Below are 18,834 nucleotides of genomic sequence, written 5' to 3'. Positions count from 1 at the left end.
TGTTTTGTGCAGTACAATCTAAATTTAATTTTTTAAAATGTTCTTTTCAGATAGTATGGGGAAGTCAAAATAAATAATTTGTGATAGTCTTACTAAAAATAATATTTTATTCCTTAATTGGAAAATATCTGTGTGCCTGTGTATCCTATGTACTGAGAATACAGTAAAGAATAATGGAGGATCATTATGATTCCTACCCATGTGTATAGGTTTGTCTTGTTTTGCTTTTTTTCATTTGTTGGTCTGGAGTTTACAGAGTACTCATGTAACTTATGACTGAGGTTTCACTGCAGCTCAGAAAGATTTCCCTATACTTGAAAATCTCCTGTCAGCAAAGATCATACTTGGGCCTGTTTAGAAATGAGAGGTATTGTCAACCATTCATGTTCAGTAGACATTGCCCTTGGGCATGAGGCTGCATGGAAGAGGCATTTCTCAGAGAAGTTGTCTATCAAGTCAGTCACACCTGACTTTGACACTGGGGACAAGAGTCAGAACATGGTGGTAGAAAAATGACCTGAAGTGTTGAAATTTGTGTGCAGGTATTTTCTATGTGGGTGGCCCTTGCTCAGCCTGTACAATAAGTGGTATTAGAGACATTGGGGTTGAGAACTAATAGTACCTATAACTGATGTCTTCTGGCTATTAAATTTTTTCCCATCTCATAGCACTTAATTCTGGTCCTTTGATGTGTCATTCATTATCTCCCATTCCCTCAAATAGTTAAACTTCATTTGCTCTTTGCGCTAATGTCATACTTCATGTAAACTCTACAGCTTTTTCTTTTTAAGTTATCAAAGAGGCCTGAGATGGTACTTTGCCAGATTATGATTAAACTAGAATTAATTTTAGCCATTTAATTTTTAAAAACAGGATCGTGTGGGTGGACGAGTTGCTACATTTCGCAAAGGAAACTATGTAGCTGACCTTGGAGCCATGGTGGTAACAGGTCTTGGTAAGTAGTTCTTAGTTTTGTGTTATGATTTCAGGGTCTGAGACTCACAAAGTGGCTTGATCTTATAAAGTCATAGATTCAGGTTTTAAATATATTGGTTAGGATTCTGTTCTTAGTCTTAGGTGTATGTGCTCAATCGCTCAGTCATGTCCAGCTGTTTGTGACAACCTGGAAGGTTCTTCTGTCTGTGGAGTTTTCCAGGCAAGAATAGTGGCGTGGGTTGCCATTTCCTTCTCCAGGGGATCTTCCCCACCCAGACATCAAACTTGTGTCTCTCATGTCTCCTGCATTGGCAGGTGGATTCTTTACCACTACACCAGCTGGGAGGCCTGTTTTCAGAGTTACTGAAAGGTAAATTGGCAAACAGTTTTCTGAAAAGATGTATCAGTATGTGCATAATTTAAAATGTGTGTAGATTTTGCCCTGGCAGATCTAGTTCTAGGAAATTAACCTAAAGAAAACAGACGAGTGTGAACCATATTGTGTTCAAAACATTTTCAGTTTTGTAACAGAATGTTAGAAACTGCAGATTAGAAGATTAAATTGTTATTCAGTGAGAACTGTCCACCTGCTAAAAATCTGTAGCTCCATATTAACATGAAATTATGTCCACAATTTATTGCTAAGCTGAAAAATGATTATAAAACAGTGCTTGTGTTATGATCCTTTTGTATGTAGTGTCTAATTTTACACATGTAAAGTCTAGAAGGATCTGTCAGTTCAGTCGCTGAGTCGTGTCCGACTCTGTGACCCCATGAATTGCAGCAAGCCAGGCCTCCCTGTCCATCACCAACTCCGGAGTTCACCCAAACTCATGTCCATCGAGTCGGTGATGCTATCCAGCCATCTCATCCTCTCTTGTCCCCTTCTCCTCCTGCCCCCAATCCCTCCCAGCATCAGAGTCTTTACCAATGAGTCAACTCTTCGCATCAGGTGGCCAAAGTATTGGAGTTTCAGCTTTAGCATCAGTGCTTCCAAAGAACACCCAGAACTGATCTCCTTTAGGATGGACTGGTTGGATCTCCTTGCAGTCCAAGGGACTCTCAAGAGTCTTCTCCAACAGCACAGTTCAAAAGCATCAATTCTTCGGTGCTCAGCTTTCTTCACAGTCCAACTCTCACATCCATACATGGCCACTGAAAAACCCATAGCCTTGACTAGACGGATCTTTCTTTGCTGGCGAAGTAATGTCTCTGCTTTTGAATATGCTATCTAGGTTGGTCATAACTTTCCTTCCAAGGAATAAGCGTCTTTTAATTTCATGGCTGCAGTCACCATCTCCAGTGATTTTGGAGCCCCCAGAAATAAAGTCTGCCACAGTTTCCACTGTTTCCCCATCTGTTTGCCATGAAGTGATGGGACTGGATACCATGATTTTATTTTTCTGAATGGTGAGCTTTAAGCCAACTTTTTCAGTCTCCTCTTTCACGTTCATCAAGAGGCTCTTTAGTTCCTCTTCACTTTCTGCCATAAGGGTGGTGTCATCTCCATATCTGAGGTTATTGATACTTCTCCCAGCAATCTTGATTCCAGCTTGTGCTTCTTCCAGCCCAGCATTTCTTATGATGTACTCTGCATAGAAGTTAAATAAGCAGGGTGACAATATGCAGCCTTGATGTACTCCTTTTCCTATTTGGAACCAGTCTATTGTTCCATCTCCAGTTTTAACTGTTGCTTCCTGACCTGCATACAGATTTCTCAAGAGGCAGGTCAGGTGGTCTGGTATTCCCATCTCTTGAAGAATTTTCCACAGTTTATTGTGATCCACACAGTCGAAGGCTTTGGCATAGTCAATAAAGCAGAAATAGATATTTTTCTGGAACTCTCTTGCTTTTTCAATGATCCAGTGGATGTTGGCAATTTGATCTTTGTTTCCTCTGCCTTTTCTAAAACCAACTTGAACATCTGGAAGTTCACGGTTCATGTACTGCTGAAGCCTGGCTTGGAGAATTGTGAGCATTACTATACTAGAGTGTGAGATGAGTGCAATTGTGCAGTAGTTTGAGCATTCTTTGGCATTACCTTTCTTTGGGATGGGAATGGAAACTGACTTTTTCCAGTCCTGTGGCCTCTGTTGAGTTTTCCAAATTTGCTGGCATATTGAGTGCAGCACTTTGACAGCATCACCTTTTAGGATTTGAAATAGCTCAACTGGAATTCCATCACCTACACTAGCTTTGTTCGTAGTGATGCTTCCTAAGGCTCACTTGACTTCTCATTCTAGGATGTCTGGCTCTAGGTGAGTGATCACACCATCGTGATCATCTGGGTCGTGAAGATCTTTTTTGTACAGTTCTTCTGTGTATTCTTGCCACCTCTTCTTAATATCTTCTGCTTCTGTTAGGTCCATACCATTTCTGTCCTCTATCGAGCCCATCTTTGCCTGAAATGTTCCCTTGGTATCTCTAATTTTCTTGAAGAAATCTCTAGTCTTTCCCATTCTGTTGTTTTCCTGTATTTCTTTGCATTGATCTCTGAGGAAGGCTTTCTTATCTCTTCTTGCTATTCTTTGGAACTCTGCATTCAGATGCTTATATCTTTCCTTTTCTCCTTTGCTTTTCGCTTCTCTTTTCACAGCTATTTGTAAGGCCTCCCCAGACAGCAGTTTTGCTTTTTTGCATTTCTTTTCCATGGGGATGGTCTTGATCCCTGTCTCCTGTATAATGTCATGAACCTCCGTCCATAGTTCATCAGGCACTCTATCAGATCTCGTCCCTTAAATCTATTTCTCACTTCCACTGTATAGTCATAAGGGATTGGATCTAGGCCACACCCGAGTGGTCTGGTGGTCTTCCCCACTTTCTCACATTCCAGCCTGCATTGGCATCAGGCGTGCCTGGTCTGTGATGTTACTGATTTTTGGTACCAGGTTGAGTGACTGAGCACACACACGCTGTGGTTTGCTTTCTTCTTCACGCTTACTTATGTATTTCTTTTACTTTGGGCATTTTTTTGGTATTAATTCACATACCCTAAGCTTTAATATTTTAAAATTTGAGTAAAAATATTTTTGCTTTGAAGTTTTTGTTCCCTTTTCATAAGGTATGTGAATCTAATTGTTGGAGTTTTTTCTAGGAGGGAATCCCATGGCTGTGGTCAGCAAACAAGTAAATATGGAACTGGCCAAGATCAAGCAAAAATGCCCACTTTATGAAGCGAACGGACAAGCTGTAAGTTGACAGCAAACAACTTCATACAATTTCTTTGGTTCAGTTGAAAGCAATTTTGGGGAAATATGTGGGTGAATATACACACATACAAGTATGAACTGAGGGTAGAAGTAATGTGGCTTTATTCAGATCCTTAACTCTGAGCTATATAGGGAGGAGTTATAATAGCTGCTTAGGTGCCTGAATACTTAATGAAAGTTAGGCTAGTCAAGTGATTAATTTTTTTATTTGGCTGTGGCCACCTATACCCTAAGAGACCTGTAGAATTGACCACCTGATTCTTCATTTCTTTGTATTGTGCCTCCCATCGTGTGCTTTAGCTTTGTGTGCTCTTGATGATTTCAGTTGTATGTTCCTAGGGTCAGGTTTTTGATGGGCTAATAGTGAATGGTAGTACTAAATTGATGCTTAGATAGGTTAAAGTATTTGTTTATCAGAGGCATTTGTTGTTGTTATTTAGTCACTAAGTCACATCCAACTTTTTGCAACCCGATAGACTGTAGCCTGCCAGTCCGTGAGATTTCCTAGGCAGGAATACTGGAGTGGGTTGCCATTTCCTTCTCCAAGAGATCTTCCCAACTCAGGGATCGAATACACTGAGCACCAGGGATGCCCAGATAGGAGCTTCCTATAGTTAGCATGGCAGTAACCTGAAAGTGATGTTTAATGTGGGAGAGTAGGAGTGTTTTAACAACTGCTTGATAGGTTATATGTCAGTTCTAATTTTTAGGGGCCTGTGAAACTCAAAAGTTTGTTTTCAATGGCAGTTTTGCCAGCTCCCTGTTAGGAGTAAAAGAGACTCTAGTTCTCAGGATATAAACACATTATCACCTTTATATTTCAAGGAAGAGAAGATTTGCTATGTGTATGGCAGTGTAGCTACTGTTATTGAAAGTGGTAATATTCCAACTCTAGAATTTTTTGTCATAGGTCCTATGGGACATCCTCGCCTTTTACTGTCTACCTTTAGGGAAAGACTTTTTTATAGGGTTCATATCAGAGAAGTACAGACTTTCAAGGAATGCCTTGGTTCCCATCCCTACCATTCTGGATCCAAATTTACTTCCAGGGCTTTTCTGGAGGTGAGGGAAAAGGGCAAGCAGCCTTCTAACAATAAAATAGAAAAAGATGAAGTAGACATTAATTCAGCAATTCTGTAAACTTCTATTACTTGCAAAGACCTGTTTAAAAAAAAAATGCAGAAATGAATAAGACAGTCCCTGCCATATAAGCCACTACAGTCTGGTGGGACTTGTATACAAATTTTCACACATATACAAATGTAGAAAGAGTCCTATAATAGGCTCCCATTTTTCCAGTCTAGTTCCATCTATCCAGTCTTGTTGAGAGTGGGGGAAGTAACATGACCAGATAGATGTTTTATGTAGATAGACAATAATTCAGAGAATTGAATTATGGAAGCAAGGTCTTTGAAGTTGATATTACATCCTCAAGAAGTAATGGAATCCAAGCCAAAGATTATCACTGATCTTTGAGACACTATCTTTTTCTTTTGACTTTCCTGAGTGTAGAACAGGTTCATTTAGTCTTTCTAACAGTAAAGTGTGAGTTTTTTTCCCCTAGTAGAGATATCCAGAGGAATGGTCTGATTTTGTGGTATTAGATAAGCTGTAAAACATTTTAAAAAACATTTGTTTCCAAATAAATGCCCTTCTCCAGGGGAATCGTCCCAACCCAGGGATGAAGCCCAGGTCTCCTGCATTAGAGGCAGAGTCTTTACCATCTGAGCCACCAGGGAATCCCATAGAACAGCAGCGTTCACTCAGGTGTGGCCTACAGCCAGCTGCCGGTTCGTGAGCTGTTGGTTACTAATATGGGATGAGAGAGATATCTTGTGCCAGAATGTAAATAAACTGCATCCTTTTAACCACAATGTTAGTTCAGATGGCTTTGGTAGCAGGACTTTTCTCAGTGAAAGAAATGTTGCTTTAGTTTATGTTCTGGCATAAGCTCCTGATCTCACCAGGACCAGCTCTTTGAGTAGCATTCTGGTAAACAGTTGTTAAGCTGGTGTGTGGTTTTCAGCATTTTGTTGTCGTTCAACTCTGATCTTTATAGAATTTTTCTTGGTTGGTTTGTATTTGGTAATGCAGCTAAATAGTAAGGAGGATTCTTTAGGCATTGTTAAATTTGGGGAAAGAATTTCTTTGTAGCTTTGAGTTCTGCTTGCCCTATTAATGTTTCTGTATCTTGCTGTTCCCAGTAATCTAGCTCAGAGGAGGAATACAGACTGGGTTTTGGCTTATAGCCAGATTAACTTATATTCAGATGTTTCATGGCTTTAGAAATCTAAGGAATCTCACTCAGTTGCTTCGTTTCCTCATTTTGCAGGGGAAGAATCTAAAGCACGCACGTTTGCCTGACATCACCATAGTCAATAAATTGTAGAGTCAGGTCTCTTGTCTGGTGTTTTAGCTTTTTTTTTTAACTTTAAAAATGGTCTATAGTCGCTTTACAGTGCTGTGTTAGTTTCTGCTGTGCGGCAGGGTGAATCAGCCACAAGTGTGCATATATCTCCTCTTTTGGATTTCCTTCCCATTTAGGTCACCGCAGAGCACCGAGTAGAGTTCCCTTTGCTATACAGTTGGTTCTGACTAGTTATCTACTTTATACATAGTTGTGTATATATGTCAATTCCAGTGTCCCAATCCATCCCACTTCCCCGGGTGTTTAATTCTGTTCTGCCTGGCTGAGAGTCCAGGGAAGGCTGGGGCAGGAGAGGTGTGCAGTTCTGTCAGTGTGACTGCATCAGCTGAGTCTCCTTCTTTTATTAAAAGAACTTATTTTAATTGTTACTCGAAGGAGGCCCACCTAGAATGATGATACTCAGCCATTGCTTTTTCTTTAGTAAACTATTGTACAAAACGGGATGTGTTGCTCCATTCTTTCTGTATAGTGTCAGTGGAAAAGAGGGTAGTTAGATGGTTCTTTTGTTAGTATACAGAAGTTAATTATTTCATCCTGTACAAGGGCAGCAGCAAACTCAGTTATATAAACCACTTGTAATATTGTCTTAAGGGCCTCCCTGGTGACTCAGTGGTAAAGAACCCACCTGACAGTGCAGGAGATGTAAGCTCAGTCTCTTGAGTTGTGAAGATCTCCTGGAGAAGGAAATGGGAACCTACTCCAGTATTCTTGACTGAGAAGTCCCATGGACAGAAGGACCTGGCAGGCTATAGTCCACGGGATTGCCAAGACTCAGACATGACTTAGTGACTAAACAACAGTGTTGTCTTAGGAACATATTACCATATCCAGGCATTTTGCTGCTATAGGAAAAAAATCATGTAGTAAGTAGTTTTTGTTACATTACCTTGTTATTGTTTTAATCACAGTCACAAGTATCCCTGAAAGAGCTTGCCTCTCTGTTCTCTCTGGTCTTACACTGGCAGCTAGGATGTTGAACTAATAGAAGTATCTTCCAAGCCTATAAAAACAGTCAGAGCTAATGAAGCAGCTACCCTGCTTCATTGTCATCGTTAATTGATGATGGAGTCATACTCTGAATTATGCTGTAATTAGTTTTGAATGGATAAGGTTGGAAAATAGGGTAATTCATGTTTTCAGTAGCATTTTGGGAGTCACCAGTGGGAGGTCTGAAAAGCTGGATTGTGGGGTATACTAGAGAAGTGGCTGAGTGTTTTCTGCATCTCCTATACACCAGCTAGTAACTCAAGGGCTTTAGATTCTAGTTTTGTTTTCAGCTTTTTTTGAGTCATGAGTGTAAGAGAGAGGGGTGTGTATGTGTGTATGTGTTGTTACTATCAAGTGAGATCCAAAGGCTCAGTAACCACTTGGAGAAACAGATCCTGATTTTCTGCTTGGGAATGGCTCAGAGGAAGAAAGATAACTCTTGAAAGGTAATGCATACCAGGCTTCTTATAAATACCATTGATTGGGTACACTCAGTACCTACTGTAAGTTACCAGGTATCCAGTTGTGTTCATATAGAGTGGTGTCTAGGTTATTATATGTTCCGTCTCCATATGGCTTAGTCCCTGCTCTAGGAAAGTCAGTTATTTACATCCCCTAATACCTTATGAGTTAAAGGGGGAGGGAGGCAGCAATCTCCATTTATAGAATCACATTGAATTTTATTGAGTTGGCCAAAAAGTTCCTTTGGGTTTTTGTACGGTGTTATAGAAAAACCTGAATGAACTTTTTCGCCTACCCAATATTTAGATTAAGGATATTCCCCTTGCCTTATTCTCCCTTTAGGGTCAACAGCTATCTTTCATTTCCCTTAGCTATTTCAAAATCTGAGTTGGAAACCCCTCAGATGTAAATTTGTTCTTCCACAATTTACCAAAGGAACCAATGTTTCGTTTTATTGTAATTACAGAAGTACATGGAAATGGGAGAGGTGGAGATTGACTGTAACCTCTGTTGGCCAGATTTGGCCATTACAACTTTTTTCAGGGTGTTACTTTTTCCTGAGGATTTCTCTTTCTAAATGTCAGAACTTTTAAGCACCTGAACCTAGGTGTCCCTTAACTCCATTTTTGCTCTGCTGCTAGAGAACTTATGCAGACTAGAAGTGTGACAGGTGGGCAGTGTTTTTGAAGACCTACCAAGCTTGTGATGATAGAATGCAACCAGAGATAGAACTAAGAGCTGTCTTTTCTTTGCGATGACTTCTTGCAGAATCAGGGACCCTGTCCAAAAAGTTGCTTGGCTTTCCCAAAATTTATTCTGCATGGGCCGGTCACATGGTCTCCCCAACCCATGACCATGTTCAGGGATGCTCCATATAATCTGCAGGACCAAAACAGTCAGGATTATAATCCATTTACAGGAGTGAGACTCACCAAATTTTTCATCTTAAAGGAACCGTTTATTTGGAGACTTTTGTAGAGAAATAAATGGTTTTGAAGAATCGTAAAATCTGTTTCAAGTGATAGCCTTTTTGTTTGATTCTTTGCTAGAAAACTGTATCAGTGATTCTTTCCCAAAAGAATACATAGTTTGTTGTTTTGTGTTCTCACTGGGGTGTAATACAGAAATCCAGCTGCCATCAGACATGCTGCTAATAACGCTGGTAGTCATTTGCTAAATTCCTTTCTCAGAATGTAACTAAGAATCTAGAATAGACTGGTCAAATTAAAATTATTGAGACTTGTATTTAAAGACCGCCAATATGTCAACATCCTTTCATAATTATTTGTGAAACTAACAGAGTTCAAGGGTTCTCACCAAAAGGAAAGAAATGACATGAAACAGTATTTAAGGAGTGCTTAAGGTAGTCAGTTGCTAAAATTCTTTTCATTGTCTGAATCAACTGGAACATATGTAATTAGCTTAATTTTAGAAACAAATTCAAGGTTTAAATACATCAAAAACACATTTTGGTTTTCTCCCAGTCAATGTTAATTTCCTAATGGACAAATATTTTATTTACTGTTTTCCAAATAATTTCTTTAATTTCAAAGTGGAATTTTTAAATTAATGGGAAGACAATCCAGGTATCAAAGGTATCCCTGGTCTCACTGCCAACATTCCTATAACTGCTTAGCTAGCAGATGCTGGGTGGGGCCTCACTGTTGATGGGAGCCCTGAGTTAGAGAGGTGCGCTAGGGCTGTCGTCATGCCGTTCTGGTGTCGATCAGATGTGGCGGTGAGCTTTTGGTTTGGTGTTTGTTTGTTTGATTCTGTGTTGTTCTTGTTACTGTCCAGTGTTTTTCTTTTTCTCTTTTATTGAATTTTGCTTTATTCTCTGCTTTATGAAACCATCTCCCTTGACCTCCCTACCCTCAACCACCACCAAAAGTGCCTTTCTTTTGCCCATTTCTATGCCTTGACTTTCCCGTTTTAGTCTCTGTACAGTCTGTTCCTTATTTCTCCGGTGGTTGCAGCTTCTGAGCTAACAATGCTTCTGTCATGCTGTGTGTTTAAAGCCTTGATTTTACAGCTGTCTTACAAAACTAAACTTGATGTGGCTGTTGGGCTGTTATTTACAGTTTATTTCTCTCTCTGCTGCACTGGTTAAAAGGACACTGTCAAGGTATTTTTTTTCATAATTTTTCAAGTCATTTTCCTCACTGTTTACAGTAACCCATTAAAAGCTTGAAACTTAAATCTTTCGCTTCCAAAGATCCTCTCCATCATACATTCACACTGGTTTGTTGTTGTAGAGTTGCGCCTATATGTTGGACTGGTGCCATTTGAGTTTTTGTCATTGAAAGCGCATGTAAAAAGTCAAGTTTTTTGTGGTGATGTGGGTGGGCTAAAGGGGAAAGTGTAATGAATCAAGTGGGCTGCTCAGCAAACAGAGGGAAGTAAAAGGTCAAATTTGGTCCCTCTAACCTTGACAGTGTCCCTTTAAATATTTCTCTACCACACACCCTGGACCCCAGTTACTGAGCCTTGAAGTGCTGCGTACTTTTTCAGTATGAACTTCCCTATGTGACTGCCACTCTGGCTGCAAAGATTAAAGCTTGTCTAAAGCAAGCCATACAGTTGGCACTGGAAGAGCTTTAATCAGTACCATTTGCACACATATGTATTGGCACATTCTGCCCTGTCGTAGTGGCATATGTGATCTGGCCCCCCTCGGCTATAGCATCCTCTTGCTAGGCATTTTAGAAGCCATGTATAGAAATATCACCATTTGTACTCCAGGAAAAGCAGTCCTTCACATTGCATCTGTGATCAGTTAACATTTCATAAATACGGAGGTTTCATATTGAAAACGTAATTGTTTCCTTTTTAAAGGAGCACCAGATTTAGAGTTTTTAGAATCATCTTTTGTAACATTGAGGGAATTAACACCAAGCAAAATTTCAGCCCTGCTTTGAGCTTCTCTGTATATGACCCTTATGGCAGAAAGTGAAGAGGAACTAAAGAGCCTCTTGATGAACGTGAAAGAGGAGACTGAAAAAGTTGGCTTAAAGCTCACCATTCAGAAAAATAAAATCATGGTATCCAGTCCCATCACTTCATGGCAAACAGATGGGGAAACAGTGGAAACTGTGGCAGACTTTATTTCTGGGGGCTCCAAAATCACTGGAGATGGTGACTGCAGCCATGAAATTAAAAGACGCTTATTCCTTGGAAGGAAAGTTATGACCAACCTAGATAGCATATTCAAAAGCAGAGACATTACTTCGCCAGCAAAGAAAGATCCGTCTAGTCAAGGCTATGGGTTTTTCAGTGGCCATGTATGGATGTGAGAGTTGGACTGTGAAGAAAGCTGAGCACCGAAGAATTGATGCTTTTGAACTGTGCTGTTGGAGAAGACTCTTGAGAGTCCCTTGGACTGCAAGGAGATCCAACCAGTCCATCCTAAAGGAGATCAGTTCTGGGTGTTCTTTGGAAGCACTGATGCTAAAGCTGAAACTCCAATACTTTGGCCACCTGATGCAAAGAGTTGACTCATTGATAAAGACTCTGATGCTGGGAGGGATTGGGGGCAGGAGGAGAAGGGGACAAGAGAGGATGAGATGGCTGGATGGCATCACCGACTCGATGGACATGAGTTTGGGTGAACTCCAGGAGTTGGACAGGGAGGCCTGGCTTGCTGCGATTCATGGGGTCGCAAAGAGTCGGACACGACTGAGCGACTGAACTGAACCGAACTGACCTTCACTGTATCACGTCAATGAGGAAAAGTAACTGATGGGAAAGTAAATGAAATTCCTGACAAGAAGATCACTTCCATCAGCTCTGATAGCTGTGGAAACAGAACAAGTAGGGATGTCACCAAGAGCTCCTCTCTTTGGCTGGGGGATTGAATGGGTAGGTCAGATGTCTTTAATCCACCCAAGTCCCAGGTACCACCCTGATACATAAATGGTACCAAACTCCAGAGCCTGATTCACAGCCTTGTTTCTCAACATAAACCAGAAGATTCTCTCAGGTATCTAATTCTTAGGCTCAGGGGGATTCTCTAATTCATAAAGATTTCCTGATGTTTTCCATGTGTGATCTTTTAGAACTTGATGCTTTAAAATATTTTGATTGAGTCAATTATAGTGTCTTTCATATTTGCAGTTTGAAAGGAGAATTGCCATCCTTTTCCCTCTGTTTTGGTGCAGATTATACTTCTCACCATATTCTTTTTGCCATACCACAGCTCATCTGATAGAGTTACTTGTGTTGGCTCATCATTGAGAGGGCAGAGGCTAGTGCTTTGAAATCATCTGTTTAATTGTGAAGGGCAAAAGTGAAGGTGTTTCAGATGAGAAGCAAGCGTTTCACTGTGATGGTCTGGTCCATAACAGTTCCCTCTGCTCTCCCTTACCCTAGTGATGATTAGAACTTTCATGTTTTGTTCCTTATTACCAATTTTAGGTTGATTGTAAAGTGAAACTCCAAATTTTGAAACCCATTTCCCATCCCTAACTTATTATGGCAAGAGATGCTTTCCTTAGACATACTTTTTTCTTCTTGCTGTCCCCATGAATTCAGCAGTGGAACGGAAGATACAGTTTACTTTGGGGCTGAATTGAGCATTAGCAGAGGGATTTGTGTCAGCTAACTGATGGCATCGCTAGGCAGGGCCACAGCAGGGATTTAGGAGCATGATCTTGCAGCTTAATGATCTGCTTTGCAATCTGTTCTCTTCCCCCACAGTAGTGAGCCAGCCTTGGTACCTCAGTTACTCGTAGTCTTAAGAGATTGGACATTCATCCTTGAATTTAATTGGTGCTGTAAAACACTAGTACTCTGAGAATTAAGATGCTGTTGTGTTCTTATTAATAGCCGTGAATTTCACTTCTCTCTTCACTACTCCTACCTGAAATTGTTATCTTAGAGGGGAAGCAGATACCTTGTTGCTCTTACTTTTTTCATCCTGCCCTTATTTACAAGGTGCTTGGGTGTGTTGACAGTCTTTGTTCTCCAGGACCTTTCCCGTGTGTTGTCTGCATGTCAGCCCCCGTATCTCAGTGCATGTCAGCTCCAGGGCACCTTGTGCTCCACATGACTTCACTCACCGCCAGTGTGAATCCTGTGGCTGTTCATAGAGGTGGAGTTCCAGCTCTGAGGGCAAAATCATGAGAATAGGGACTATCTGGGCTGAAACATTTCATATCTCATTTAATGGAATTGACCACTTCATAGAAAAGATAGTTTGAATCATTGTCCTCAAAGGTTTCTCCTTTGAGATACATATTTTGACCTTTTAAACTGTAGAGCATTTGTGTTTTCATGGATGGTTATGTTTAGTCTTGTAAGGACCAACTCTGCCCTACTTCGAATTTTCAGGTTCCTAAAGAGAAAGATGAAATGGTAGAGCAAGAGTTTAACCGGTTGCTAGAAGCTACATCTTACCTTAGTCATCAGCTGGACTTCAACGTCCTCAATAATAAGCCTGTGTCCCTTGGCCAGGCATTGGAAGTTGTCATTCAGTAAGTACTTTGATACTGCTTATTGTATTGTGGATTTCGTTTATAGATTGCTGGGTAGTGTTTTAAGTTTCCATCAAGTCTTATTTGAGCTAGTTCTCACTTATTTTCATGAGACAGTTAAATCTAAAAATAAAGCTTTTTAAAATAAGTCCATACATGATCGTTAAGGCTCTCTCAATTGTAAAATTCATATCTTTTATGATATTGAATTGATTGTATTTAATATAACCTACAAAATAATTTGCCATGAGCCAACTTTCTTATTCCAAAGTGTTAGAAATTTTAGTGGGCCTTGATACCATCAAATGTTTCGGATGGGCACCTGTCTTACACAGCACTGGTAGCTGTGCGAGCAGAGCACATATATTGTCTCTTCAGGTTACAAGAAAAGCATGTCAAAGATGAGCAGATTGAACATTGGAAGAAGATAGTGAAAACTCAGGAGGAACTGAAGGAACTTCTTAATAAGGTAAAATTCTGTATTTTTATCTGTCAGTCTTTCAGTATGACATTGGTAATTGTTGCTAGGAGAAATAGATCTTTCCTGTGACAGATTGCCTTTGACTGTTGCAAAGCTGGTCTAGTGCCGTCTGCTGGAGTCTAGGATGGAAGGGAGATCAGCTGTGCTGGGGTCAAGTTCCCACTGATGAAGACAACATGTCAGTAGCCAGGATCATAGTTCTCTGGCCTAAGGATTTCACTTGAGGTACCAGTATGAGGATATTCCTCGGTGGTACGAATAGGGGGCCCTTGTGTATTTCACCTTCCAGAGCCCCAGCTCCAGACTGGGAAACTGTTTGTTTCTCCCCATCCTGCCAGCTGCAAACTTGGGGGCTTTATAATTACAGAATCTGGGGGCATCTTTTGGCTAGGCTCTTGGCCTCCCTCTTTGACTATGTGCTTCATGTCTTCATCTTGTCAAATGAAGAGGTCTCTGGCACACCACCTTCACGAGCTGTGGTGTGGAGGATGCGAGAAGCGTGGCAGAGAGCCGACGGCCGAGCTGATGCGGCGCTCCTAGTTTCAGGCTTTACCCTTCCCTCCGAAACCTGGAAGAACTGACATTGGGAATGGTTCCTTAATGTTCTTGATGTGATGGTTTGACCATTTACGTTTTTAAAAAACAAATCATGATAATTTGTTTCCCAAACTGTTTTATTGGTCACAGTTTTTTTGCCTGGTAGTTAAATTTTGAATTAATTATTTGGGGGACATTGTTTTTATTAATGGGATACTCCTGGTTCTTCCATTTGTTTTGGAAGACAGAGTCAATCCTGCCTATCTGATAGTGATGTGATGCCTCTGTGTTGAGCCATGTAGGATTTTTTCCTGTTTTAAATATCATCATTTGGAAGAGGTACTTAATTCCACAGATGTAGCAGTGTAACCCTGTTTTGGTATAATAGCAGTTTACGGGAGGAGCCAAAGTACATGCTTTGGTGATGAATTATGTCACTGTCTGCAATGTCAAATTTGTATTTTTCTCTCTTAGATGGTAAATTTAAAAGAGAAAATTAAAGAACTCCATCAGCAATACAAAGAAGCATCTGAAGTCAAACCACCCAGAGATATCACTGCTGAGTTCTTAGTGAAAAGCAAACACAGGGATCTAACCGCCCTGTGTAAGGTATGATATACATACATGCCTCGCTGATTTTATTTGGAATCCTAAGTGGTAGTATAGATCTGGGAGATTTTGGCCATTAGCCAGTCACAGATGGTAGAATAGTAAGAAAGGGTTTGGTACACAGGAGCCCTGGGGACGTCATGGGTTAGTTTCGTCTGCTTTTTCTGCAGAATTCCTGCCTTGTTTTCACAGTATCATCCTTTAGCTTACGTACAGCTCAGTTTAGCCCTCTGTGATAGTTTATCCGTGACAGTGTAGAGTAATGTCAGTGAAGGTGCACTTCAGAGATATTGGAGTCAGACCATCTGGTTGAAATCAACTTAGTATCTCCTAGCCATGTGACCTTAGACTCCTTAGTGACGTGGTGTTAAGTACTGCCTTACTTGTAGAGGGATCTGAAGGGCTTGTTGATACTAGGGATGCAGTAAATGCAAGAGAAGTGGTAGTCACTCTTTCTTTTTAATCCTTACTGTGTAGCATACTAGTGTGTTTCTTCTTCATCCTCTTCCCCCTCCACACCCCCCTGTTATGTTGCAACTTGTCTCCAAGAACAACTATCCCTGCACCCTGACCCAGCCTTGGGCGAAGGCACACTTGTAATTGACCTAAACAGGGGCGTGGTGCAGGCCTAACCCTCTGTGGCGCAAATAACTAGGTGCCTCTCTGACTCATCCCGACCAACCCGGTTCTCTTAATTCCATCAGGAATATGATGAATTAGCTGAGACACAAGGAAAACTAGAAGAAAAACTTCAAGAGTTGGAAGCCAATCCCCCAAGGTAAATAAGTGCTCCAACAGATAGCTTTTACTCTTCTCTCCATTAAATTTAGAAGGAAGATTACAAAGACCTTGGCCTTCTATGTATGTTCAGTGAATGCATTGTAGATTATTTCATGAATGGAAAGTGTCTGTGCACATAGGGCTACTTGTCAGGGTCCTTAATACTCTGTTCTTATATGGTAATATGTAAGAGTGTCCTAGATACTTAAATCAAGGTATCTTTTTTAAAACGATAGCTTTTTCCCATAAGATTTGATATCTGAATGAACATTGTCTTTGAGTGGGGTAGAAAGTGGTATTGCTTTAAATTTCAAAATTCTGGGGATCAGAAAAGTGTTACCCTTAATTTCTGTTGGATTTTTGACAGTGTACCCTTACATGGTGACAGGTGCTCTGTGTGGCATCTGGCATCCACATACATCTGCTCTTTTCTCTAGTCAAGGATGCCACCCGTCTTGCTTTTTAAAAAAATGCTTTATTCAAAGTATAAAACAAAAAAAAAAAGGATACATCAAGTAAGCTTTTATAATGCAAGGTAAATAGTATAAAGAAGACTTTTTTTGCCAAACTAATTTTTTTATCCAATTAGTTAGGCCTTTGCTTTATGTAGGAAGCTTGGCACTCCTCCTAGGCACTAGCAATAAAGGGTTTAATAAGACAGATGAGGTCTTGTTTTTATTTCTTCACATAAGGCGTAGTCCCACTGAAATCATCAACATCAGCCCATTGAGAATGGTAGTAATGCCCTTTAGTAACCTTGAGCTCCTTCGTTCTCATTTTGCAGTGATGTATATCTCTCATCAAGAGACAGACAGATACTTGATTGGCATTTTGCAAATCTTGAATTCGCTAATGCCACACCTCTCTCTACACTCTCCCTTAAGCACTGGGATCAGGTAAAAAATTCCTTTGTCTTGTATTTTGTTGCACATGTCTCTGAGAGGGCTCCTAAGAGAAACTGTTAATTTATCTGTATGTGTGTTTTTAAACAGCTTTAGTTAGTTATAATGTATATACAATAAAACCTATTTTAAGTGAGCAGTTTGATATTTTGCCAAACTTAAATAATTATGAACCACCGCCACATTTAAGATATAGAATGTTTCTGTCATCTTGAAAAGTTCTCTCTTGCCCCTTTGCAGTCAGTCCCCGGCCCTTCAGCTCCTGGCCCTGCACAGCCACTGATTTGCTTTCTGTGGTTATAGTTTTGCTTTTCCTAGAATTACATGTAACATGAACCACATAGTACATGATTGCACCGTCCGTAGCCTTTTGTGTGTGGCTTTTCATTTGGGTTCATTGTTGTTGGATGTTCCGGTAGTTTGTTCCTTTTGTTGTTTAGTAATATTCATATCCACTGAATGGATATGCCTCAGAATGTATCCAGTCACTGGTACATTGTTGGACATTTAGGTTGTTTCGTTTTTGGCTGTAAATAATTGAAGCTACTATGAATGTTCATGTCTTTCTCTTGGGTGAGTATCTAGAAGTAGAACTTTCACTGTGGGCAGCAGATGTTTAAAGTGTTTCCAGACCACATTCTCATCAGTAGTGTGCGTAAGTTCTGTTGCTCCGCACCCTCACCAGTACTGGATACTCTGCCAGCTTTAAATTTTTAACTGTTTTAATGGTTGGTTAGTAATTTTTCATTGTGGTTTTAATTTGCACTTCTTTGATGACCAATAAAGTGAAGCATCTTTTCATGTGCTTATTGGCCATTCATATGTCAGTTATTTGGTGAAAAGGCTGTTAGATCTCTTGCCTACTTTTAAAAAATCTTAATGTTTCTTCTCTTGTAAGAGTTCATTATGTTCTTCAAATCCTGGATATAATTCTTTTGTCAGATTTATGGTTTGAAAATTCTTTCTTCCAGTCTGCAGCTTGCATTTTCCTTTTCTAAATGATATCTTTCAAAGAGGAATATTTTTAATTTTATAAAGTCCTATTTGTCAACTCTTTCGTTTAGGCTAGGTGCTTTTTGTATCCTGAAAAATCTTTGTCTAAACCAGGACTGCAAAGAATTTCTATTTTCTTCCTAAAGTTTTATGAATTTAGCTCTTATGTTAGGTCTATGACTCATTTTCAGTTAATTTTTGTATACAGTGAGAGGTGAGGGTAGTTCATAGTTTTCTATGTGGCTGTCTTATTAATCTCGCACCATCTTCTTTCTTCATTTGTCTTGTCACGTTTGTGGAAAATCAGTTCTTCCATTCAGCAGCTGCCTCTCGACGTGCCGCTGTCTCACTGTCCTGACGACAGTTGCTTTATAGGACATTTTGAAATCACGCAGAATAAGTTCTTCACCTTCGTTCTTTTTTGAAAGTGTTTTGACTGGTTCAGATCTCTCAACTACAAATCGGCACTTGCCATCTGCCTCTGCAAGGACTAAATCTTGTGCTGCTGCAGCTAATTTTCAACACTCTCTGAAAGGAGTTTAGGGCAGAGAGCAGAAGTGAGGCACTCTGTGCTCTGGGAAAAGCTGGCAGAACAGGTCTTCAGATCGATATTTTCCGGAGCTGATTAGCCTGCCTCTTGTATCTCAGGGATTCCCAGATGGCTCAGAGCTAAAGAGTCCGCCTGCCAATGCAGGTGACACAGTGGATGCGGGTTTGATCCCTGGGTCAGGAAGGTCCCCTGGAGGAGGAAATGGCAGCCCACTCCAGTATTCTTGCCAGGAAAATCTCATGGACAGAGGAGCCTGGCGGGCTACAGTCTGTGGGGTCCTAGAGAGTCAGACACAACTGAGCACGTACGTACACGTGCATCTGTTCGTATCTGGAAGAGCACTGAAGTGCTTCGTGGTGATGTCTGCTTCTCGGGACTCACAGTAACGAGACCAGCAGTAACCTTCTGCAAAAAATGTGTGCTTTGATTGCCTGTGCTCCCCAATTACCAGAATCAGTATGTGCCGGCTTTCCTCCCTGCCTCTCCGGA

The 18,834-nt window shown here is 40.5% G+C and overlaps 1 protein-coding gene across 2 annotated transcripts in view; it reads left to right on the top strand.

Annotated features, from left to right (window-relative positions):
- KDM1A (lysine demethylase 1A) overlaps positions 1 to 18,834 on the top strand; it is a 62,958-nt gene that overhangs the window by 36,160 nt on the left and 7,964 nt on the right. For both annotated transcript variants that reach the window (XM_069579077.1, XM_069579078.1), the window contains 7 exons: positions 874 to 955; positions 4,031 to 4,125; positions 13,351 to 13,493; positions 13,872 to 13,962; positions 14,986 to 15,120; positions 15,825 to 15,898; positions 16,685 to 16,796. In XM_069579077.1, coding sequence (XP_069435178.1) covers positions 874 to 955; positions 4,031 to 4,125; positions 13,351 to 13,493; positions 13,872 to 13,962; positions 14,986 to 15,120; positions 15,825 to 15,898; positions 16,685 to 16,796 — 732 coding nt within the window. The remainder of the gene's footprint in view (positions 1 to 873; positions 956 to 4,030; positions 4,126 to 13,350; positions 13,494 to 13,871; positions 13,963 to 14,985; positions 15,121 to 15,824; positions 15,899 to 16,684; positions 16,797 to 18,834) is intronic.

Source organism: Ovis canadensis, chromosome 2, assembly GCF_042477335.2.
Source record: "Ovis canadensis isolate MfBH-ARS-UI-01 breed Bighorn chromosome 2, ARS-UI_OviCan_v2, whole genome shotgun sequence".
NCBI lineage: Eukaryota > Metazoa > Chordata > Mammalia > Artiodactyla > Bovidae > Ovis > Ovis canadensis.
The sequence above is the reverse complement of the archived record's forward strand: the minus strand, read 5'-3'. Positions and strand labels throughout refer to the sequence as shown.